We start from the raw sequence: 23,110 nt of genomic DNA on the forward strand, positions 1-23,110 counted from the left end.
TACATGAACAAAGATGACGGCATCTGCATCTGAATGCAGATTTGTTTTGTATTTTTATTTGGATTTTCTTCACGGTGATTCTAACTGTATTTACTAAGTGTCACGTTTATGCTTTCCTTGGGTGTTCCTTCTGGGCACATTGCCAAACACATAGCAGGTACTATGCACTTAGTGGAATGTATCTTAAATGCCCTGGGATTGGTTCTTATTTCTATATGGAGCGAGAGACCTGCTGTCTTTGCTTCCTGTTGCTCATATTCCAGGCTCGCTTCAGCACACAGATAAACTAGTAATGAAATGTAAAAAATGAGGGAACAATACACCTTTTGAAAGAGATGTTTAAAAACTGTGAGTGCAAATACGCAGAAGTCAGACATTTCTGGTTACCGTTTCCACAGAAACTGGCAATGGTCTCATGCATTTAGGGATAGTATTTATGGAAATGGTCACTACTAGTAAGAAAGATATGCCTAGAAAAGCCCGTTGCAGCTGGGCCAGGGACTGCGTCTTCAGCCTGCACATTGAAATTGGCATCCTGATGCAGCAGCCGATGTAGGCATGACTCTTGCACAGGATGCTCTTGTCCATTGCTGAAAGCTGAGCTACGGCGCGGGGAATGTTTACCCTTTCACAGGCTCACAAACATGTGTTTATTTCAACATGCAGCGCTCCAGCAATGCAAACATGCAGATGGCGGGGCTGGGTTTTTGCACCTACATCAGCTGTTGGAGTACGACAGCAAGCGGGGAGTACGACAGCAAGCAGAGGGCACACGTGCAGCACGAGATGCTCTAGAAAAGGCACTTGTCCTCAATAAAAAATAATGGTCTAAATCTCACATTGCAGCTGGGGTTGCTCTGAGAAGGCCCTTTAAAGCAGCCATAAGTTAGGTGGGGCGGGGGGCTCCGGTGCACGCTCGGAGCCTGCCCCAGACCGGCGAGGTCTTGCAGTTCCGCGCAAATGCTGCATCGGCGGCCGCTGACTGTGTGGGTAACTGCGGGAGGGACAAGCAACCGAGGCGGTGCCGGCGGAGTGGGGAGCTGCCCGAGCTGGTGGCCGCGCCTGCCTTGCCTTCCCCGGGTCGGGGAGAGGTTCCCCGCCGGAGCTCCCCTGGCCACGGGCTGGGCTCGGTGCCACCGGTGCGAGCCCCTCCGCCACGCGTCTCACACCCGACACATCTCCCCCCCCCCCGCCGGTTTCGGTCCCTGCCGCTACACGTGCCGTCTTCGGTGCGCGTCCCGGGCCGGCGTCTGACGGATCTGCCTTGCAGGTGCCCGGGCTGCCCCCCGCCGCCGAGCCGCCCCCGGAGGACCGGGCGGAGCAGAGCCCCTGTCCGCCGCCGCTCCGGGAGCCCGTCCTGCGCTTCCTGCGCCGCCACCGCGCCCGCCTGCCCGCCTACGCCCCGGCCAGCGGCCCCGGAGCCCCGCCGACGGCAGGTGAGGCAGCGCGGGGCCCGCTCGCGTGAGGCGGCGCCGGGCTGAACGGGTCGGGGGGGGCCGTTGTGCGCCCCGACGGGGCGGGGGCAGCGTCACCCTGGGTTCGCAGCCCCGGTGAGGAACGGGCGGGGTCTCGGTGTGCAGCCCCGGTGGGGAACCGGGAGGTCTCGGTGTGCGCCTGGATGGGGGCAAGGAGGGGGTCTCGGTGCGCAGCCCCGACGGAGGGGCGGCGGCGCGTGCCCGGCGGGTCCGCAGCTGTATGCTAATGCCCGGCGGGCCGCCCCGCCCCGCGGCACGCCTGTCCCACCGGGCGGGCGGGGGGGCTGCGCGGCCAGGGCGGCCCCCCACAGCCCCCCCCGCGGCCCGGCCCGGCTCGCTGACGAAGCGCGCGGCAAAGCGGCGGCCCCCGGTGCGGGCGATCCCCCCCCCCCCCCCTCCCCTTTGTGCCGCCCGCCGGGAGGGTCGCGCAGCTTTATGCTAATGAGGCGCACAAAGGCGGCGAGCGGGGCCGCGCGGGGGGGCCGCGGTGGCGGGACCGGCGCTCGCTCGCGTGCCGCCCGCGTGCCCCGCCGCCCCCCACAAAGGCGCGCGGGGCCGGCGCGGGGGAGGGGGTACCCCGTGGCCGGCCGGCTGCTCGCAGCGGGGGGCGCCCCGCTTCCCCCCCGCCCCGCCACCACCTGCGACGCGCGGAGCGGCCCGGCCCCCCCCCCCCCCCCCAGCCCCGCCGGGCGCCCCGCGCCGCAGACAAAGGGTTAAGGGGGAGCGGGGCCGCGGCCCGGTGCTCGCCCCGCCGCGCTGCCCGGGGACCGGCCGCGGCACCGGCGCCGCCGCCCCCTGGCGCATCGGGGAGCGCTCGCCCTCGCGTCCCACTGCGGCCGGCGGCGACCGGCGGCCCCGCACACAGCCCGCTTCGCCGTGCGGCCGCCGTGCCGCGCTTCGGACGGAGCCCGCCGGCCGAGCCCCCGGGCCGGCCCCCGCGGGAGAGCGGGCAGCACGGCCCGGGGCCAGGGGGTGCGCGCGGACCCGCGGCGGGCGCACGGCGTGTAACAGGGCCGCCCGCCGCCCCGGCTTCGTCCTTCCCGCCGGGCCAGAGCCCCGGCTCGGCCTCTGACGCCGGAGCGGGCCGCCCCGGCGCCCTCCCGACGGCACGGCCGCCGCTCCTCGGCCCGCCGCGGCAGCCACTTTGCCAGTCCCCCGGGGCCGGGCCGGGCCGGGCGGCGGGGCCGCGGCGCGCGGGCGGGGGGGCCGTGGCGGCACACAAAGGCCCGCGCGTGCCGGGCCGGGCGGCGGCGCGGGGCGCGGAGCGTGCGGGAGGCGGGGCCGGGCGTGTGCCGCCGCCGGGGGCCGGGCGGGCGGGGGCTCAGGTGCACCCGCTCCGCCCGCCGCCGCCGCCCGCCGCGGCGCCGCTGATTGGCCGGTCCCGCCGCCGCCGGGCCGAACAATGGCCCCGGCCCGCTTAAAGGCGGCGGCGGCCGCGCCGCGGGCAGAGCGAGCAGCGTGCGCCGCGGCCGCCGCCGGCGCGGAGGCGGCGCGAAGATGCCCCGGGGCTTCCTGGTGAAGCGCAGCCGGCGGCCCACCCCAGTCTCCTACCGGGCGCGCTGCTGCCGCGACGCCGCCGGCCCGCCGCTCGCCGCCGCCCCGCCGCCCGCCTGCCCCGCCGCCCCGCCGCCGCGGGACTCGCCGCGGGACTCGCCGCCGGTGCCGTTCGGGACGCCTGATGCCGCCGTGCAGGCGCTGTACAGCCCCACGCGGCCCGTCAGCAGGGACAAGTACCTGGAGCGCGGCTTCAGCCTGGGCTCGCCCGTCTCGGCCGAGTCCTTCCCCGCCCCGGCCGTGCCCGGCACTATGGACCCGCTCCTCTTCGCTCCGGCCGACCTCAAGTTCTGGGCCGCCGCCGGGCCCGCCGAACCGCCCGGCGGAGCCCCCGGCGGAGCCCCCGCACCACCCGCCCCGGCCGCGCCGGCCGCCCCGGGCCGCCCGCCACCCGCCAAGCGCCCGCCGGGCGCCGCCGAGCCCGGCCGGCAGAAGGCTCCGTCGGGCAAGAAGGCGAAGGCGATACGCAAGTTGACCTTCGAGGACGAGGTGACCACGTCGCCCGTGCTGGGGCTGCGCATCAAGGAGGGCCCGGTGGAGGCGCCGGCCAAGGCGCGGGGCGGCTGCGCCCGCCCGCTGGGCGAGTTCATCTGCCAGCTCTGCAAGGAGGAGTACGGGGACCCCTTCGCGCTGGCGCAGCACCGCTGCTCCCGCATCGTGCGGGTGGAGTACCGCTGCCCAGAGTGCGACAAGGTCTTCTCCTGCCCCGCCAACCTGGCCTCCCACCGCCGCTGGCACAAGCCGCGCCCGCCCGCCACCAAGAGCGGCCCCGAGGCGGGCCGGGCGCCGCCGGAGGAGCCGCCGAAGGAGGCGGGCGGCAGCGGCAGCGAGCGGGACACGCCGAGCCCCGGCGGCGCCTCCGAGGCGGGCTCCGAGGAGGGGCTCTTCGAGTGCCCGCGCTGCGCCAAGCGGTTCCGCCGGCAGGCCTACCTGCGCAAGCACCTGCTGGGCCACCCGGCCCCCGAGCCCGCCGGCGAGGAGCCGCCCGCGCCGCCGCCCGCCGAGTGCCGCCTCTGCCCCGTCTGCGGGGAGACCTTCCCCAGCAAGAGCAGCCAGGAGCGGCACCTCCGCCTGCTGCACGCCGCCCAGGTCTTCCCCTGCAAGTACTGCTCGGCCACCTTCTACAGCTCGCCCGGCCTCACCCGGCACATCAACAAGTGCCACCCCTCCGAGAACAGGCAGGTCATCCTGCTCCAGGTGCCGCTGCGCCCCGCCTGCTAGAGCCGCCCGTGCCTTCCCGGGGCCCGGCCCGGCGCCGGGGCCGCTCCCGCCGGGGCTGCCCGGCCGCGCTGCGGGCTCGCCGCACCATTAGCTTTAATACGGCTTGTGAACTGCTGGAATCTGGCTTTACGTTTCACCTTCCCGGGGTCTCGGTTTGTGTTTTGTTGCTTTGCTTTGCTTCGGTTTCATGGTTGGTTTTGGTTTGGGTTTTCTTCCCCGGTTCGTTTCGTTTTGGTTCGTTCGTTCGTTTCGCGTTTTATGTATCTGTGAACAGATCAAAGCGCTTGAGGAAGAAACGAGAAATTTCCTTTAGTATAGCCACAAATGCCTTGACTCTGCTGTTGATGGTCTCCAGAAAATGCTGTAGAAACTGCCTTAACTGTGACATGCCAACTTTCTGTTTTCGTTTTTCCCTTTTAAGGTAGCTGATGAGTTGACTGTCTGTATATGTTGGTTTGAGTAATTATGTTATTTATTCGTTATTTATTTATATTAATTATGAAGATTGATATTATTTGATCACGGATATTCTAATGCGCCTTTTTTTGTCTCCCCCGCCTGCCATTTCACTGTGCGTTTTAGAGGATCTTTTTTTCTAAAGGGATCTGCTAAAAAGGTTTTAACTTTTATACCTAGAATAACACATGATCTTAACCATTTTATCTTGTGCAACTGACAGCTCTTACTTTTAGATGCAATCTCTTTTTCTACACACATTATTTTCTTAACTGTTAGCTATTTATAGAGTGCTTCGATAGGACTGTTTCAACTGTATAATTATTTACTATTCAAATAAAATATTTTCAAATTCAAGCGTTCCCCTGCTGCCTCCTGCTTCTGCCTGCTGGGCTGGCCCCGGGGGCGGGGTGGGGGGGTGGGATGCTGGGGCAAGGCTCTGGGCTTCGGCTGGCAGGGTGCCGTACTAGCCGCCAGCCTGCTCTGGACCTTTTGATGAGATTAATCAAGGGGGGGTGGGGGGAGAAGAGTAGGGCGAGGTGTGCCTGGTGCTGGGGAAGAAGGCTGCCCCCCCTTCGTGAAGTGAAGCGCTGGGGCCGCTTCCCTGCGCCGCGGGCTGGAGCCTGAGCCTGGCCCCGGGCCTGCCGCTGTCCCCAGGTGCTGCTGCAGGGAATAGTTGCGAGAGACTTTATGGGGACCTTCCCAGGAAAGTGTTGCAGGGAAAACACGAGGAGGGGGAGCACCTTTGAAGGAGAAGTGGAAAACTCAGGGAAATCTTTGTATGTGGGAGGACACGCTATTTACTTGGGTGGCTTTCTCTTGTGCTTGGCACTCTTGATCTGTGGGGTTACGGGGCTCTCGAGGAAAAGCTGCTGTCCTCCTGCAGCTGTCAGTTGTGGAGGCTGGTGTGAAGAAGGCTGAGCTTCTGCTTGCCTTGTTTCAAAGCTAGGGCCCAATCCTGCCTGGTCCCACTCTGCTCTGTGGTGGGATTTCTGCAGTGTCCCTCCGTAATTCCAGGGTTTTGGCCAACCCGGTGTGCTGGGGCTCCTCACTGGAAAGGGGGAGCGTGCCAGTGTGTGAAAAAACCTCACAGGGCAGTGACTGAGGCAGGGGGAAACCAGGGTGCGGAGAGCCCTGGCTCACCCTGTGAGAGGGGTGGCAGATCTGGCCCATGGCAGGGCTCTGTGTAGGACCTACCAGGTCCCAGGAGTGGTTTAAGGAGCAGTTTGGCTTGGGGTCATCGGCCCTGATGTGCGCAGGTGCCCCATGACTTGTGTCTGTAGGTGGGAATTGCACGGGTTTGGTCAAAAAGTAGGTTCTTAGTATTTTTTTGGCAAAAATGGTTACAATGTCAGCATAAGCAGGGAAGATGTATGCTGGGTCAGTGAAACAAACCTCTCTTGCAGGTGCTGCAGCACAGCTGCACAATCTCTCCCTTTACCAGCAGGAGAAGCCACGGAGCCAGCCTCATGGCATGCAGCTCTGCAGTGTGGCAACCCCAAGCGCAAATACCCAGTCACGCACCGGTGTGTTAAGGGCCGAGCGTGGTCTCAGAGGTCTTGGCTTGGGTGTTCTGGCACGGCCTGTCTCGGGGCTGGTAATGCTGCTGAGGCTTTTGCTCACTGAAAGAGGTTTCCAGCCTGTTCTGCCACGTTCACTCACCTAAAGGCTCTCCTCTGAGGGACGGCTGCTTTGCTGTGGGAAAAGCAGGTGACCTTCTGGAACTTCCCGCAGGAAATGTCTGAATGTTTTTTGATAGAGAAAAGCTTCTGGAGAAAGGAAATCTTTCTAGAGAAAGATTTTTTTTCTTTTTCTTCTTCTTGTTCAGTCAGGCTAAAAAGCACCAGAGCCAGTATGCTCCTGCTGCCTTGATTCCTGGGAAAACCAACTTTGTCGTACCAGGAGTACTTCAGGTCTAGGTGAAGCTGTGGGTTTAACTGTAAATTGATAACACTGAAAAAGAGATTGTGGCCTCAACAGTCTGAGAGATAAGTGTGGTTTTGCTTTTGCCAGGTTCCCTGGCCTCGGAAAGTCCCAGGTGCTGGGCTGTCAGAGCCTGGGGTTTCACAGCTGTCGGTGGGCTGGGCAGGACGCTGTCCCTGCTCGTACAGAGCAGGAGCTCCCTGAGGGGAGCTGGCCAATGCACGTGGCTGTCATCTTGGGCCACTGGACACTACTGCTTCCAGACTGGTGTCTGGCACATCCTTCAGAGACTCCCAGAGGCTCCAGCCGTGTCTTCACAGCAGTGCTGAAACTGCTGAAACCTTTGCTCTAAGCCTGTGGCACCAGCAGGCCACAAAACAACTGCTTCATGTTGGTATTGATTTCCCAAGAGTCAAGTGAAGTCATGCCTGTCCCGGTAGGAGTCAGATAAAATCTCTTGGGGGTCAGGAGAATTTCCTGGGTTTGTAGAGAGCTGTCAGGGTAGCCATCAGCACCCACGCTTCTGCATCTTCTGCTGACGGGAACATACATGGCAGCAGAGAATGTGGTTAGCAGAGGCTCGCATTCTTGTGTCTTGGGCAGGAGTAAGGAGGGGTGACACGGGAGTGCTTTAGAAACTGGGCTCCGTTCACAAACACCCTGTAAGCAAGGGGAGTTGTTCTTGGAGTCACCGGGCTACAGCAGCCTTGGCACAGAATGCTGCTGGGCCATCCACGCCGCATCTCTCCTTGCATGGCTGCACCGCTGCAGGGCTTTGGGGAAATGAGTATCGGAGTCAGTACGAGTGTGAGGCACCAGCTGCTTGAGGGATTTGACGGGGAGCGATCAGCGTCACTGTCCGTGTCTCTTGCAGCTCTGGCAGTGAAGGGTATCGTGCTGCCACCACTCAGGGCAAGCCTCCTTCGGGCAGCGTTTTGGGGAGGGATCTGTCCCTGCCCCGCACCAGCTTGCCCCAGCGTGCTCCTCCCCGGTGCTGTCCCACCGCCCGGGCCCTGGCACAGGGCTGCAGCCCGGCCCTCCTCTGCCTCCACCTCTGTGCCCGTCAGACCCTCAAGCCACTTTTAGCTCGGTGGACGCACTGAGAGCTGAGCAGCATGACAGAACCCAGACCTCGACTAGCGCTGCTTGCAGCAGCTTCTGGGAATGCAGGTGTTGCCTTTTTGGTGCCATGTTCTCACCATCCGGCAGCACAGGCTGGCCAGCGCTGTGCAAACAAAGCCTCCTGCTGTCAGCTAACAAATCAATTTGCTGATGACTCTCAGTGCATCCAGCAGGAACAGGTTCGGGCCCCACGGAAAATGCTGATGCTACCCCAAATGTGATACGATTTCCAATACTGGGAGGCAGTTGGCGTGCAGGTAGAGAGGCTGCTCACTCTTTGTGCGCTTGGGCAGAGATGTTTACCCAGTTTGCAGACCGCTGGAGCCTTCCTTCTCACCTCTCTGAGCACACAAAGAGCTGAACACATGGTCTGAAACGGATTGTTTGCAAACTGAAAGGAGCCAGGGAGATTAATTACAGGAACCTGCAGGGTCCTAAAAAATGCAGCTCAGAAACCATCACTGAACCGCGGGTGCGGGGCTGGCGAGAGGCTGGGAAGAGCTTTTCCTCTTGGCGATGTCAGTGCCAAGTGCTGCTGCTAGCAGAGGAACAGTGTCTCTGATGCCGCTTCTTGAGTGTAGGTTTTTAACAGTCTTTGGTATCAACAGCATGGTCACTGGCAGCTGTCAGTGCAGTAGGTGCCTTGCTTGGGTGACTCGCTGAGACACAGCTGGGCATGGCCAAAGGTTTTGGGGCGCGTGGCTGTGTGGCAGGAGGGAGCCTGGCCTTGCTCTGCATCTTCTGGTTTGTGTCATGGGCTGGCAGTGGGGCTTTTGCTTTGGGTGTCAGGCCTCTTTCCCATGCAAACCTGTTCAGAAACCTGTGTCGCCTTTCATGAGCTGGTGGCTGGGAGAGTGGCTCAAGTTGCTGCAAGCGTTTCTGCCCGTCCGTCCCTGGCGGGGCATGCAGTGCCATGATGCAGAGTGCTATGGGGTGCTGCAGCGTGCCGTGGGGTGATGCAGGGTGCCATGGGGTGATGTGGAGTGCCACAGGGTGATGTGACATACTATGGGGTGATTGCAGAGGGATGTGGGGTGCCACACGGTGCCACATGGTGATGCAGGATGGTGTGGGGTGCCGCAGGGTGGTGGTATCAGCATGTCTTCTGCCCTGTTGCCCGCCTGTGAGGGTGCTGGGTCCTGGCAGGCATTTCGGGCCAGTGCGGCTACTGCTGCAGCTGCGTGGCAGGGCGAGCTACCTGGGGCAGCCAGGCATCACCCTGTGGTGGAGGAGCAGGGTGCCTGGGCTGCCTGCATTTTGTGCATTGCACTCAAACATCCCAAATCCTTCCATGCAGATAAAAAGCCTCATTACAGCTTTTAATGGTATTAATTAAATGTAGTTTACAGTCCACATAACAGAGGTCTGCTTCGTGGAAACATCTGATATGTTAATCGGAGAGATGGCCAGGCCAGGCGTGGCCTTTCATTGCGCAGGGCTGTCCGGCCGATACAGGCTGCAGGGCAGGGCACTGCCGAGCTGTTTTGAAAAGAAAATCTTACTCAGTCAGAGGGCACGGCTGAAAAGATACCTAATGCCTAGCAAAGGCACAAACACTCGGGCTGATATTCTGGCCCCAGCTTCTGGTTTCGCTGCTCTCATCAGTGCGGGGCTGGCTGGAGTGGGGTGGCACGGCTGGGGCAGCGCCAGTGGCATGGGGACATCTCGCAGTACGTCCTCCCAGTGTGGCGGCCTGGGCGTTGTTTTTAACAGCCATCCGCCCGCTCCCATTACATCACCAGTTGCTTTTGGGAAAGAGTCACTATTTTCAAATAATACTGACCTCTCCTTGCAGCCGTGAAGGCAAGGGAGCGTAAGGGCCAGGCGGGTCCCCACGTGCCTCCCGCACCTCGCCCCAGCCTGGGCTCACCGCGGGTTTGGGCCAGCGGCACTCGGCACACCTTCCCCCGGGCGGTGGGGACACCGAGGCACCGCAGCCGTGCCAGCCTGCCCGTGCTGCGGCAGGACGGCGGGGGCGATGCCCACCCGCACCACTGCTGTGCCCCGGCTGCCGCCCTGCGTGCTGATGTGACAGCCCCTTCCGTGTCACGGGCAGGTGTCGCAGCGACGGGCTGAGAGAAAACGGAGGGGAATTCCATACGGACGCATGGCGCGCTGGCCCACAGGGCTGGCTTTTAGTTGCACACACGAAATACAGAACTTATAATGTGTAATAAATTATAATCCTACATACAGCAAATATATAAATTACAGTCCTTTTATATCAGTATATTTTATATACATTATAAGTATACTTCATAGTATGTAGTACAGTGTATGATATATTACACATAAGACATCATATCGGTGTATAATATGCGATACCTCATATAATCTTATAAATTATATAGTGTCTGTTATATGGTCCATATTAAATGCATTGTATACAATATATTACATATGCATTATATATCATTGATACATTATCAGTATTCATGTAGTGAAATAATACTTACAGAATCTTTTATTAGCTTTGTGGCCGTAATTTGTATACTATGGAGTACAGAGTGTGCGGTATCTAATGCACTCTTGTGTAGTACATGTATACAGGCAGATCTAGGTTTTTGTATAGGTGCGCATATGTATGTGTACCTATGTATATAATACATACATGTTTAGCATGGGCTGTAATCTATAGTATTATACGCTGTATTGTACATTGTGGATTGAAGATGCTATGATGTATATTATAGATGCATTATGCAATATATAGTATCATGTGTTACATATTCATTATATAATCAATTACATAGATTATTCATACGTTGCTGAGATGATTTATTTAATTTTCTTATATAATTTTAAAAATAAAAATATACTGTATATATATTATGTCTACAACATTACAGTGTATAATACTATAAACTCTATACTAGGTATGCGTCCATATGTATATATACCTATACTATGTATAAATAATATATAGTATTTGTGTCACCTGTAACCCGTACTTTTATAATCTTAATAAATGTTATGAGTATTTTAAACCAATATTAATGTATGAATAATATACAATATATTATGTAGTGCATATATAATATACTGTACATTGTATAATGTATATCAGTTATGTGCATTATATAATCAATAGAGTATATTGTGTCTGTTATGCTTATTATAGTATTATAATATACATTATGTCCATGTATAATGCCTCTAATCTATACTATACCTACTATATATGGTGAGGCATAATGTAACACACGGGCCGTACGAGGCGGTGCCGGGTGCGGGCGGTGCGTTCCCAGCACCGTGTACCGGGTTGTGCGCGCCGGGGGGCGGGGGCGGCCCCGGGGGCTCGTGCTCGTTTCATTCCGGTTTGTTGTGCGCTTTTGGCGTCAGGGCGCCTGCGGCCGTCCCGTCCCGTCCCGTCCCGTCCCGTCCCGTCCCGTCCCGTCCCGTCCCGTCCCGTCCCGTCCCGTCCCGCTGCGGCCACCGGCCGGCGGCGCGGGCACCCCCGGGCCGGGGGGGAGGGGCAGGGGCACTCCGCGCTCCCGGCTTGCGGCTGTGGGGCAGGGACCAGGGGGGTTGGCTGAGCCCCCCGCCCCTGCCCCAGCCCCTGCCCCAGCCCCAGCCTTGCCCGGCCCCTGCCCCTGCCCTGCCCGGCCCGGCCCGGCCCGGCCCGCCTGGGGCCGCCCCGCCCGGGTCACGCCGGCTGGGGGCCGGGGCGCCGATCGCCCCCCGCCAGTGACCGGCCCCGCGCCCCGCAGCGTGGCGCCCTGGGACGGGGCCGCGCTGGGCACCGCCGCGGGGCTGGGCGGCGGGGGGGGGCGCCCTAACCGCGCCGGGACCCCCGGCCGCCCCCTCCCCGCTCCCGGGGTTTGCTACCCCAGTCCCGCAGAACGGCCCGAGCTGCGCCCGGGCCCGGGTCCCCACGGCGAGTGCGTGGGAGACGCGTTCCCAGCGCCAGCTCGGTGTGTGGAGTTATTTCTGCAGCTGGAGAGATGCGGGGCTGTACCCGGAGCTGTTTGGATTAATTCTCCATTTCAGACTAAAGCACCTGAAAGCAATTTAAGACAACTCTGTCCTCTCTTTTTGGCAAAGGAACAGACATTTCCAAGGGTCTTTTCCCACTGCCAAATAATCCCGTTGCATTCCCACTGGCATAAGCGGGGGGTAATGTGTAAGCACCCCTGACATAATTATGACTGAGAGCACAGACCCCCCTCATTTTCTTAAGTAATGTCTCCACAGAGTGGAAAATCACCATCGGAGACATTTGTTTTTAATGTTCATGCAAATGGCCTAGCAATAAGGCATTACACGGCTTAGAAAGGGAAGCCTTGTCATCACGTGTTTCTTGGAATGAATAGTATATAAATAATGTCTTCTGAGCTTTCCTTAACGGTCTGTAATTACTATTAACAAACTGCTGCAAGCTCCTGTCAGTGCGGGCTCTGTGGCTCCTGCACAGCCGGGACGGCCGGTGCTTTGGAAATACTGATCAGCTCCGTGTGCTCCTGCTGCCCGAGTGCTGTAACTGAGGCTCCCGGGCACGAGCGCCACCAGCATCCTACAGCAAAGGGACTCTTCGTGGTGGGGAGTGGGACACCTCCTCCCCCAAATGAAGAACGGTCTGTAGCCAGGGGTGAGCCGGGTGCTGGGCAGCATGCTCGCAGGTGGGGCTGAGCGCCCCGAGAGGGACGAGGCTGCCGGAGCGCCAACGGCCCCGACCCGGCGGGTGGGTGCTGCTCGTGGCAGGGGCATCTGCGATGCGGGGGCTGAGACCACCTTAAAAATCTTTTGTTGCATCTCTTTTAGGTGGCCCGCCCATGTGACTGGTGACCAGAGCACAGAACATTCAAGAGCAAAAGAGCGAGCACGGTTCTGCAGCCGACTGATTCTTTAGAAGCAGCAGTTCAGGTCCTCCTGTCTTGCGCTGGAGCTGCTCCTTAGCCATACAGAGGCAATTTTCAGGAGTAGCTTGGCCAAATTCAGCCCAACAAAACCGTTTGGTCTTTCCCTCTCAGTCCATGGCCACTGGCAGCGTGTCCAGGACCCATGCCCCCGTGAGGCGCGAAGGGCAGCGGGAGGAACGCTCTGGGGTGGCCAGAGCTGGGGGGGCTGTGAACAGCATCGCCGGGGCTCTAGGGCCTCCCGGTTAAGAACACGGTCAGGGCAGTGTGAGGCCTGCGCTCGTGGCTGCCCTGGTTTCAGCCGTGGCGTGGCATTAACTGATGTTCTGCCAAAGAGAACTGGGCCTTGAAGCAGTGTTGCTAGTTACGTGCCCGGCAGCCACTCCTGCGGCCGCGGTCAGCGCAGCGCTGCCTGCGGGGAGGCCGAACCCACGCCACTGACACCACAGCACCGCCTCAGCACCGGCGTCCCTGGTGCATCCGAACCACCTGCAGCAGCTCGAGCGTGGCCCGGCAGCTGCGGCAGCTCGGCCGGGTGCCGGCAGGCAGAGGGGGCTGCCAGGGGCCGGAGGGTGGCGTGCCTGCCAGCGGCACCTCGTGCCCCGCGGGCGCAGCACACGCCGTGCAGTTACGGCCCTCCAGCGCTCTCTGAAGAATGCCGTTGTGAGCCAAGTTTTATTAAGTTTGTGAGGGGTAACAGAACAGCTTTGTTATCCAGTTCATAGTACGAAACCACAGCTGAATTTTTACAAATTTATATTTTTAGGTTTTTGACATCAGGAAAACAGTATTTCCATCGGTGTTTTAATTCTTCCCTGAATTAGAGATGCATATTGCTCTAACAAGAAAAGTCTCCTTTTATTCAGGGGGATGCCTTTGAAATTACGTCAGACCATTTATTGGATCACTGAGAACAAGACAGCCTCGCCTATCCAGTCCTGAAAATAAAATAAATTAAAATACACATTTTATTTTCTTATTTCCTTTACCAACACATGATCAGTAGAAAGCAAAACCAACACGTGAAGCAGAAAATCAAAATGGCAGTGAAAGCCCTTAGCAAACGAGGCCCCTTCCCAGCAGGACGGCTGCCTTGCCCACATCCCAGCACACCAGCCAGGCTCAGGCTCGGCGCCTCCAGCCCTGCTCTGGGTGCCTCAGGGGAGCTGCCGGCCCCTTGCGCCGAAGAGCCCCGGACACAGAGCCCCAGCGGAGCCGCCTCAGTGTTACTGGCAATATTTAGTGTCCCGTATTTACAGGGCAGTCACGGAGCTGGATGCCGACTCGCAAACAGACGTTCATGTTGACACCAAAGTAGAAGTGCAAAACAAAATGGTGGCCCAATGGTGCATTTTGCTTTACCAGAAACCAAATCCCCTTCACTTAAACCAAACGACATTAAGTTGAGGTGTGCATGGAAGTGCCAAACAGCAAAAACGAATAAAAAGCGACCAGGCGGCCCAGAGCCAAGGTGAGTTAGGAGGGTGGGAGGGGTCTGACACACCGCTTCAGAAGGGACAGACACTGATCTTCAAAACACCAACAAAATAAAGTTAACGCGATATTCATAGTGCAGCCAGCTCCTCTCCCCGTGCAGGCGCGCCAGGCGGGCACGGCAGCCCCCGCTGAAGGGGGTGCCCAGCCCAGCCCCAGCACTGGCGTGTCCCGCAGCACTCACCGGCTGCTGCTCTGCTGTGCCTGGCCATGCTGGCGCCTTGCTGGAGCTCTGCCCTCAGCCCAGCCTGCCTCGTTCACACCGGGGGCTTCCGGCATGTCTCCCATTTCTTTTGTTTTTATAATACAGGGGGGGGGGTTAAGCTCTGAAGAGTTACCACCCCTAGAAACTTAGGACACACATAGACTGAAATACATTTCCTATTGAAAATAACAAGATTTGCTTGCTATACGAAGTGCCAGGAGGACATGGCACATCCTCAGAAGCCTTCGGATGTATTCTATTCTAAGTAGAGATGCTTCAGGTTGCAGACTGTTGCCCTGACGCTGTGTCACAGTGAGGTGGCTACCTGAGAGGTGTGCTGCCTAATTATTCAAACCATGGTGAGAAGCAGTTGTGGCAAATGTGCGGCATTTGCTCTGCAAAAAGGAATTTGGTTATTTTTACTTTTCTTAGTGAGTGGTTCACAGTACACAGCTATCGTGTGCACTATTGCAAATGACACGGCAATCCTGAAGCCAAAGCCGGCGCCAACAAGGAGAGCTTCTGCCTAAGATAAATGCAAAGGCACGAAGGTAAATGGTTGAACCCAGTCGGGGCAGAAGCTTCTGACCGGTCCCTCACACCTGCGCTGGACGCTGCTGTTCTGGCAATCGCACCGTGGCAGCAGCGTGGGCACCCACCAGGCACTGACGAGCCTGGCCCTCTGCTCTGCCGTGCTGGACCGGGCACGACCAAGCGGCAGCTGGAGCAGCTTTGGCTTCAGGATTTTATGCAATAGGTAGTGACATGTGACCCTGAACAAGACACCACGATTAAATAAGATTTTAATGCAGGTGGTGCCACATCGTGCCAGCGGTGGCCTCTTCCTGAATTTCAGATAAACGACCTCTCTTTTTTGCAAGTGATTGCTAGTTCTTAGCGACATGCACAAAACCGGCACCAGATGGCCAGGAAACAGAAGGGGAGCAGAGGCTGAACGCAGACTGGCCAGTGCCTCCGTCGCTCACCCGCACCCCAGAGGACGGGAACACTTGTTATGTGGCTGGTCATAGGAAAATCTCTAGACAAAATTCCCTAATACACAATTAAGTGTTGACCGGAATGACTAAAGCAACACTCTAAAGCTACATTAAATAACTGGTTTCAGCACTGGTTCATGTCCTCTTGCAGCGTCACCAGTACTTGTGCACAGGTGCTTGGGGAGAAGAAGTGCGTGCTGCCATCCGCCCGATGCCACACCAGCAGCAAGAGCCCGCCGTCGCCTTCACTTGCTTTGTGACTGCAACGATCACATGAAGCGCATGATGATAAGACAGGTGATGGCTGATCGTTGGCCACGTCCATCTGGATGCGAGAACTGCGATTTTACAGCGCAAACCTCTCACCCATCCTCTTCAACATGTGCTCATCCAAACCAGCAAGTTCTACAGTGACAGTAAATACTTTATCTATTTTAAGGTCTCTTGGGTTCCCTCGGCCGGAGTTCTGCTCCCGCAGACCTCAGCTGGAAGACTTGCTGAGAGCACTGGCGGAGCGGCGAAGCTTCCCAGGGACTCTGCTCCTCGAGGCCCGTGGCAGCGCGGGCGAGGTCTGCTCTGCCAGCTCCAGTCCTATTGCCACGGGAAGGTCAGCGCTTGCACTTGTGGTGAGGCAGCCTGGAAAACATAACGGGCAGGGGAAAATAACGCAAGGACAGAAACAGCCTGCGTGTCTTTGCATCAGAACAACTGCAGAAAACGCAGCCCCTCTCCCACCTCCTCTTCCAAATTAATCTTGGGTGTCACTCAGGTGAACCTGACGTTTTATAGCGGCCCAGGCAGCTGAGGAACTGCCACCCTGGCCCTCCCCGCAAAAAAAAAAAGGCATTGCTCTTTGCCGGCTTCCAGGAGAAGCAAGGTGCGGCGGGGCTGCGAGCGGCCAGCAGCGCCCGGTGGGCAGGCGAGAGCCCCCCAACAGCCCCTCCCAGGGGGGCTCCAGCAGCCGCCTGCAGCCCAGCACCGTGCCGGGGAATGGCTGCACCAATCCTGCTCGCTTGACGGGCCAATAAAGCCCACCTAACAGGACTCGAAAAATGTTTGTTTCAAGTGTGTGTTTTATGTAAAACTATTTCTGCTCTGTGTGCCACTACATGGCTCTCCTCTATTTAATCGGCTACAGAGAGCTAGAAATGAGTTTCCACAGCGCAAATGCTTTCATGAAACTCCACCTGGAAGGTATCTTAGACTCCAATTAAAAAAGAATCCTAATTTTTTCCCAACTAGTTCCACTCCTCAAAGAGGACGCTAGGTACCCACCATTGTTGGTGCACTCACGGCCACCATCCAAGACCTTCATTTGTGGGCTGGGGGACCCGGGTGGCTGCAGCAGTGTCTACAAGTGTTTACGCTTTGCTGTTCAACAACATTAAGTTACATCTCGGTTATTGCCCAGGGGCGATTACGACTAGAGGCCAGGACTAAATGTGTTGTCTGAATGAGAACAGATGAGGAGCAGTGATTAAACTAAGAAGTAAATGAATGAAGTGAGGTGGGCGCGTGTGCGCAGCTCCTGCCTCTCCCCGGTGCGCCCATAATGGTGCTCGGAGGAATAGGGACACGCATGCTGCAACCCAGCCCTGCTCTTGCTGCTGCAGTTCTGATCTGTCCCAGGGCCCTTCCCCGTGTGCGCGTCATTTCATCAGCTCCCCTGGGGTACGGTATTTTTAAACCATGTCACAATTCTCTACGCCTTAACACAAAGGTTTTGCTTGGCGGTGGGGCGGAGGAGCAGCCTCGCAGCCAGGTGGTGTGAGCCTGTGCGGAGGCCGGCAGACGGCCCCCAGCCCACACCGAGGGTCGAGGCCACTGTGGCAGCCCGACCCCTCCCAGCTCCAGGCCGATGGCTGCCTTCTGCAGCACAGACCCTCCCCTGCGCAATGAGCCGTACTTTCACACCACGCCTTTATTTGCTGTTGGTTTGTATAACTGATGACTATAGGGCTACTGTCTTTAATACTCCCTCTACCAGCCCAGGTGACTCTCGAACGCGCAGGCAATGCACCAAGATGCAGGCAGTGCCACAGCTGAGCCACTCACAGGCGGTGGCGCGGCGGGACAACCTCGCTCACGAGCAGGGCGAGCCTTGTCCTCGCGAAACGTGCCAGGACTCGCCTGTGGCTCAGCCAGGTGGAGGGGGCAGCCGTGGGCAAGGTCTCTGTGGGCAGTGAAGCCCCTGGCACTCAATTTACCTCCTAAGGACACAGACCCAAATAGACTCGGCTGCTTTTTCACCACGCAGCTGAAGTTAATTCGGGTATTCCAGACTCCTGCCAAACACGACAGCCCGTCTCACCCCATCAGCGGGAACGGCAGCAGCCCTGCTCTGCACGTTAACAGCTTGCACCGATCCTGTCACTTCTGGGGAGCAATGCTCGGAAACTCCATGGGGTTTGCTGGGCACAGGCAGCATCGCCTTCCATTTCCTCGCGGCAGGGGTTAAAGCTTTGTCCCGGTGCTTTAGCTGACCCTAGATACTTTAGTGACTCGAAGCAGGAACAGAGCAATGCCCAGGTCCCGCTGCAGCCAAGCCCAAAGCACCTCTTGCTCCTCCAACAGTTTGCAAACAGGTGTTTGCATTTCAAAGACAATCTTTACTTACCAGATTTATACTTCAAGACAATTGACTGAAGGGGAAATATTGCATTAAAAAAAGGTGAAAAATATGACTTAGCATGTAAAGACATCTTCCATAAAAAACCTGGAGCTGTCAGTTTGGGATTAAAAACAAAACCTGCAGTGCTGTTCGTGGGGAGAAAAGCGTGGGGGAGGGAAGGGCTGTGAGGGAGATGTTGTACTTTACATTCCTGCAGTTAAGCAGAATGGCAGATGGTCAAAATAATACAGTTTTCACCAAATGGACAAGCTCAAGCAATATTCATGCAAGCACTGAACAATGCATCGCCTGCGCATATGAAAAGCGGGGCGGCTGCGGCAGGTGGGGCTGCAGGGAGGCACACCGCAGCGCAGCATCCGCCCGCCTCAGGAGCCGGCACATTCCTTCAGTCCAAACTTTCTTCTGGCGAGTCCTTAGCTATGCAATCAACCTTGAAGCTCCCCCGAAACCGCCCTGATTGATAGGGAGACAGCAGCTGCAGAGTGAGCAAGTAATAACCACGAAAGATAAAGGCTTTCATACAAATATTATAATTCCACTCGCAAGCTGTCTGGCACGAACTCTAATTACTTGGCTGTCTTGCAAGAGGAGCCTGCAACTTTGTTCAGAGCCGAGGCTCCGCTCGCTCAGCTGCGCTAGGGAGAGAAGCAGGGCTGCACGCAGCCACCGACGCGCTGGGACAGCCAGCTCCACTGGTGTCAAGATGCTTGCGAGAGGCTTAGTTCTTGTTCTTTTTGCAGTGATGTGGGGGAGGTTTTTTTTTCTCTCTTGCTCTGTTCGTTTCAGGTGGTGCACGGGCAATGTGAAATTATAAGTTGCAAAAACCAAGCAGCAGCTCCGTGATGGCATAGTAAATAAAAATTACCAGTTTCTGACTCACAGGTGGACCAGCACAGTGCTTAAAATTTACAGCTTGGCCAACAAACATGTGAAATTTGCAAAAAGGGGGGGAAACTCCGTCAAAAGCTGCCCAGCAGCTCTCTCCTGTAAGTCACGCTGGCTTCTGGGCGAGCGCCGCCATGGAGGTGATGCCACGCAGCTGCCATGGGCACTCGCCACTGGCGGGCCAGGGGGTGTGCCCAGCATATTCCCAGTGGCTGCCCCATCCCTGACCCCGTCCCCGTGGTGCCCTGGCCACGAACACACACGCAGGCGGGCCCAGCCACGACGAAAATGCTTCCCATCGCGGCAGGTGCTGGTGTTGGCTGGGCCCGGCAGCAGCTGCCTGGGTGGGCAGGCGGTGGGCACCCCGTGGGGCTCGGTATGCAGGGACGGGAGGAGATGGGGTGGTGGCAACAGGGACAGGCAGAGACAGACCCAGAGAGCCCCAGAGCCACAGCAGCCGTGCGTTGAGCACAGGAGGAAGAGGAGGAGGAAGAGGAAGAGGAGGAGAGCTGTTAGTGATGAAGTGCAACGCCAGCAGCAGCGAGGCCTGTGGGAAGCATTGCTCTTACCTGCAGCAATTACCATAATGAGACCATTACATATTCTAATCTAAAGGGAAAGAACACAAAATCATATAAGTACAGGAACTGCACACCCGTCACGCTCGCACGAAGGCCAGGCCAGCGGCTCGCAGGCACCTAGCACAGCGGCACGGCCGCAGGCGACATGGCAAACTTGGCACACGGTGGGCCCCAGTTGTAAGGGCAACTCACAATACAAAGTACACCTCAATATGCTCAGGGACCTAAAGAGAATCCAGTACCCACAGGCTTTTTCCTTGCCCCTGTTGGTCTCTTGATTGAAAAAACAGATGGAGGAAACGTCGGCAAAAATTGGAATGAATAAACCTCTCCCTTCAGCTTTCACCAGACTTGCCGATATGGTACGGGGGGACTTCAGCAGCCTCTTAGTTCAGCTGCACTTCCGACGCTGTTCATGGTCACGCAGTTTCAAACTGGGTAAAATCTGAGGCTTCACAGAGACCAAAACCACTGTTGCACTGTAGGCAGGACCACCAGAAGGTGACCACCACATGCAGCACTGGGCCACACAAAGCTCCCATGAATGGTGTCACTTGTGTGTGCAAAACCTCATCCCAGGCAACCATACCCCTGCATGCGAATGAGAGGCACACAAGTGACAGAGCAGATGCCTCCATGGTCTCCTACAGATACAACTGCTTTACGGTGATGAAGGCTCAAGTGTTTAAAATATCTTCCTTGCAGGAGGGGATTAAAAATTCAGTTAGTAATACAGATACAAATATACTTTAAATGAGGAGTTACCTTTCGGAAAGGTAGAGACGAATGGCTTATTTTAGCTTGAATCTACAGAACAGAAAAAATCTGGTTTCTCACACAGCACCAGGACATGTGCTCTAGGAAAAAAGATCTTTTAGCAATTTCTCTTCTCCCCGTGCAGCAGATGGATGCTCCTGAAAGCAAAATAACCCTTTCCCCACCCTTCAGATGTGTACAAGCACAGGAACATTGGTACTGATGATGGCAAAACATCTTGGACATCCTATGGAGAAAACAGGCAGGAACTCTGCCAGGACAGCAGCAGTGCAATGCTGTCATCATGCAGCCAAACTACTGGGGGTCCAACTCCTCACCAAAACTGGCTGAGCCCCCCTCAGGGACACCACGTGCGGAAAACCAAATCTAGAAGCATCTTGTCTGTCAGCTCCCTCAGAGCTGCAGTAACTAATTAGAGGGTTTTTTCCTTCCCCACCAACCCAACCCACCAGAAGGCCCCAGTATCTCTGTGGTTGAAAATCAGCTTTTCAAGTTGACTCTGTGCTCAGCAACAGCACTTAATGTGTACAGCGGGTACCGCTCACGGCTTTACAAGATACGGGCTCCTTACTGATGCGCTGCAAAGCTGCTGAGTTTGCTTTTACGAAGTACAACAGCAAAAAGGGTATAATTTGTGTGTTGCAACGCTACTGATAATTTCACGAAAAAGACAGCAACTCACTGCTGCGAAATTTCCCATGGAAATTATTTGGTAAAAGCAGGTGGTAAGCTACTGCCATTCCCCCTGTGCCTGCCCTTCCCCCACCCCCACCCCCACGTGCAAGCTGGAAAACCCTTTGCGCCTTTAACCACGTTCACACGCGCATTTCAGGGGCTACTACAGAATCCAGAAATTAGGTTCCTTTGGTTTTGACGTGGTCTCTCCAGAATTACTCTGCGCTGTCTCAGCAGCCGGGCACCGCCCCAGGCCCAACCATTTTCAGCGAGGGGCAGGCGAAACCAAACAAACTCCTCCTTGAGCGTGGCTGTGGTCACCCACCCTCACAGCACGCAGGGAAGAAGCAGCATCCCCAGCACTGCAACAGCATTTTCCTTTTCCCTCATTGCCCTTGCTGCCCTGGGAGGAACTCATTTGACAAACCAAGCGCAAGGCTATTGCCCTTCCTTGGTAAACTTTTCTATCATATGAGAAAAAGAGAAGAAAAGCAGGTCTTAATGTGGAACCCAAGTGTGTAAAAATGGATTACAACATCACACGTAATGGTTACGGTTTCTGAAGCTTTATACTTGAGAAGACCTACGAAGTTTTCACACGTGCCATGACATACCTCCCCCCCACCCCCCTCAATTAACCTATCAGCCATAACAGGTCTGTGGAAATCTTTGTTTTCTTTCCCAGTAAATGTGAAGGTAATAAAATTCCAGAGAGAATCATAGCAGTAAATCCGCTTAGCATTTTGACATGGTCTGCCTTCCACTCACAAGGACAGGCTCAAAATACAACATAAGCAGCATCCTGAACCTGCATGTTCAGGTGTGTGTGTTTTGAAGAAATTATCACTAAATAAAGCAGTGGCTGTCTTCATGCAAAACCACACGTACTCAACGGTCTGAAATGCAAATACAACCACCAACTGCATCAAGTATGCAGGAGGTCAAATAATTGGAACTGCACTTACACCACGCAGCTCTTTGCCGCGGTTGGTATGAGCCGTTACACTATTTCGTATTTTGTTGACTGACAGCCATTTAAACCTGCATTTGGTATCTTTCATTTGGCTTATGCCTTTAAGCAAACCCCAAAGGCTACATGGTTCAACCTCAGCAGCAACCTGGAAGAACAGGCGGCTGGCAGCTGGGCAACGGCACAGCACGGCACTTACCGACTATATTTGGAGAGTCTTTCTCCCAGCTGAGTTTACACAGCCCCTTCTCCCCGCTGAACCCACAAAGACGCTGAAGAAAGAAGGGTGCCTGAGCTGACTGCCCTGAGCCCACCCAGCAGCACGGCTCTTCGGAAGGTGTTGGGGGACAGCCCAGGCTGCGCTTGCAGGGCCAGCACAAGCCACCGGCAGTTTCCATACCTGCTTCCCCTGAGCAGGCTGGACCCTAAGTGAGCACCACAGCAGCTGAAACATAGGTAGAGGAGGAGGTTCGCTCCACTCTTGTTTGGCTATGAAAAACAAAAAAAAAAGCAGCGCCTCGAAGAGCTGTAATTGGCGCAGTAAGAATCTGAAACTACAGGTTGATCAAGGGCAGGAACAACCCCCAAAAAAGCACTCCCAGCACAGGTAACGAGTGCTTGACACCATCACGTACCCAGCTTTGATGGTTTTAGAGATTTGGAAATAAAGCCTGAATGTACACATCAAAGTTCTAATTAGTTGTGACTTGGAGCAGCCGCTAATTAATTCTGCATTGGCCAGCCAGCCAGACGGACCACAGCAAGCGTTAGTGGTTACTTCTCCTTTGCAGGCAGGCATGCAACACGCCGTGCAGCGCAAACCACCGCCCCGAGGCTTGGCCTGGGCACCGGCAGCCTGCAGCAGCAGGACGGCACCACACAGGCGCTCTCTGTCACGGCGGCTGCAGGGCTGACATGCCTCAATGCAGAGGAAAAATGCAAAGGGGCCGCATGGCCTGGAGCTTTCTCACAACCTGACAGCTTGAGCAGCTGGAGCTGTCACCCCGCAGAAGAGAGAGGCCCGTCAAGCTAGTATTTTTTCCCATCCCAGCACTGATTGCTAGGGAGGAAGCCTCCCTTGACATCTCCTCTCCCACAGATCGGAGCTGGGAGAGCTCCCTCTGAGACAATCAATTAAATGGAAAAAAGAAAGGGCCCAGGCTGGAAGCCCTGATGTTTCTCTCACCCCCACTCTGCTGCAGATCCCAAGGTTACACCAGGCTTGATGGAGAAGCAGCCCAGCACCTAACACAGCCTCTGGGACAGGTCCGGGCTGTACACCCTCA

The 23,110-nt window shown here is 56.7% G+C and overlaps 3 protein-coding genes across 11 annotated transcripts in view; 2 read left to right on the top strand and 1 right to left on the bottom strand.

The window, feature by feature from the left end:
- CFAP61 (cilia and flagella associated protein 61) overlaps positions 1–13,117 on the top strand; it is a 118,671-nt gene extending 105,554 nt beyond the window's left edge. For 2 of the 6 annotated variants that reach the window (XM_055725936.1, XM_055725938.1), the window contains 2 exons: positions 1,271–1,436; positions 9,547–11,111. In XM_055725936.1, coding sequence (XP_055581911.1) covers positions 1,271–1,436; positions 9,547–9,827 — 447 coding nt within the window. In that variant the 3' untranslated portion in view covers positions 9,828–11,111. Of the gene's footprint in view, positions 1–1,270; positions 1,437–9,546; positions 11,117–12,512 lie in introns of those variants that run through there. The other 4 variants (XM_055725940.1, XM_055725941.1, XM_055725939.1 and 1 more) reach the window with 3 other exon arrangements.
- INSM1 (INSM transcriptional repressor 1) lies at positions 2,730–5,068 on the top strand. The gene is given in 2 exon segments (XM_055725944.1): positions 2,730–2,920; positions 2,923–5,068. Coding segments are annotated over 2 exon segments (1,371 nt in total). The 5' UTR covers positions 2,730–2,877; the 3' UTR covers positions 4,251–5,068.
- Positions 13,118–13,552: 435 nt separating the features above from the next.
- RALGAPA2 (Ral GTPase activating protein catalytic subunit alpha 2) overlaps positions 13,553–23,110 on the bottom strand; it is a 136,199-nt gene continuing 126,641 nt past the window's right edge. For 2 of the 4 annotated variants that reach the window (XM_055725932.1, XM_055725933.1), the window contains one exon: positions 13,553–15,940. In XM_055725932.1, coding sequence (XP_055581907.1) covers positions 15,786–15,940 — 155 coding nt within the window. In that variant the 3' untranslated portion in view covers positions 13,553–15,785. Of the gene's footprint in view, positions 19,431–23,110 lie in introns of all 4 variants that reach the window. The other 2 variants (XM_055725934.1, XM_055725935.1) reach the window with 2 other exon arrangements.

The sequence above is a fragment of the Falco cherrug genome, chromosome 13, assembly GCF_023634085.1.
Source record: "Falco cherrug isolate bFalChe1 chromosome 13, bFalChe1.pri, whole genome shotgun sequence".
NCBI lineage: Eukaryota > Metazoa > Chordata > Aves > Falconiformes > Falconidae > Falco > Falco cherrug.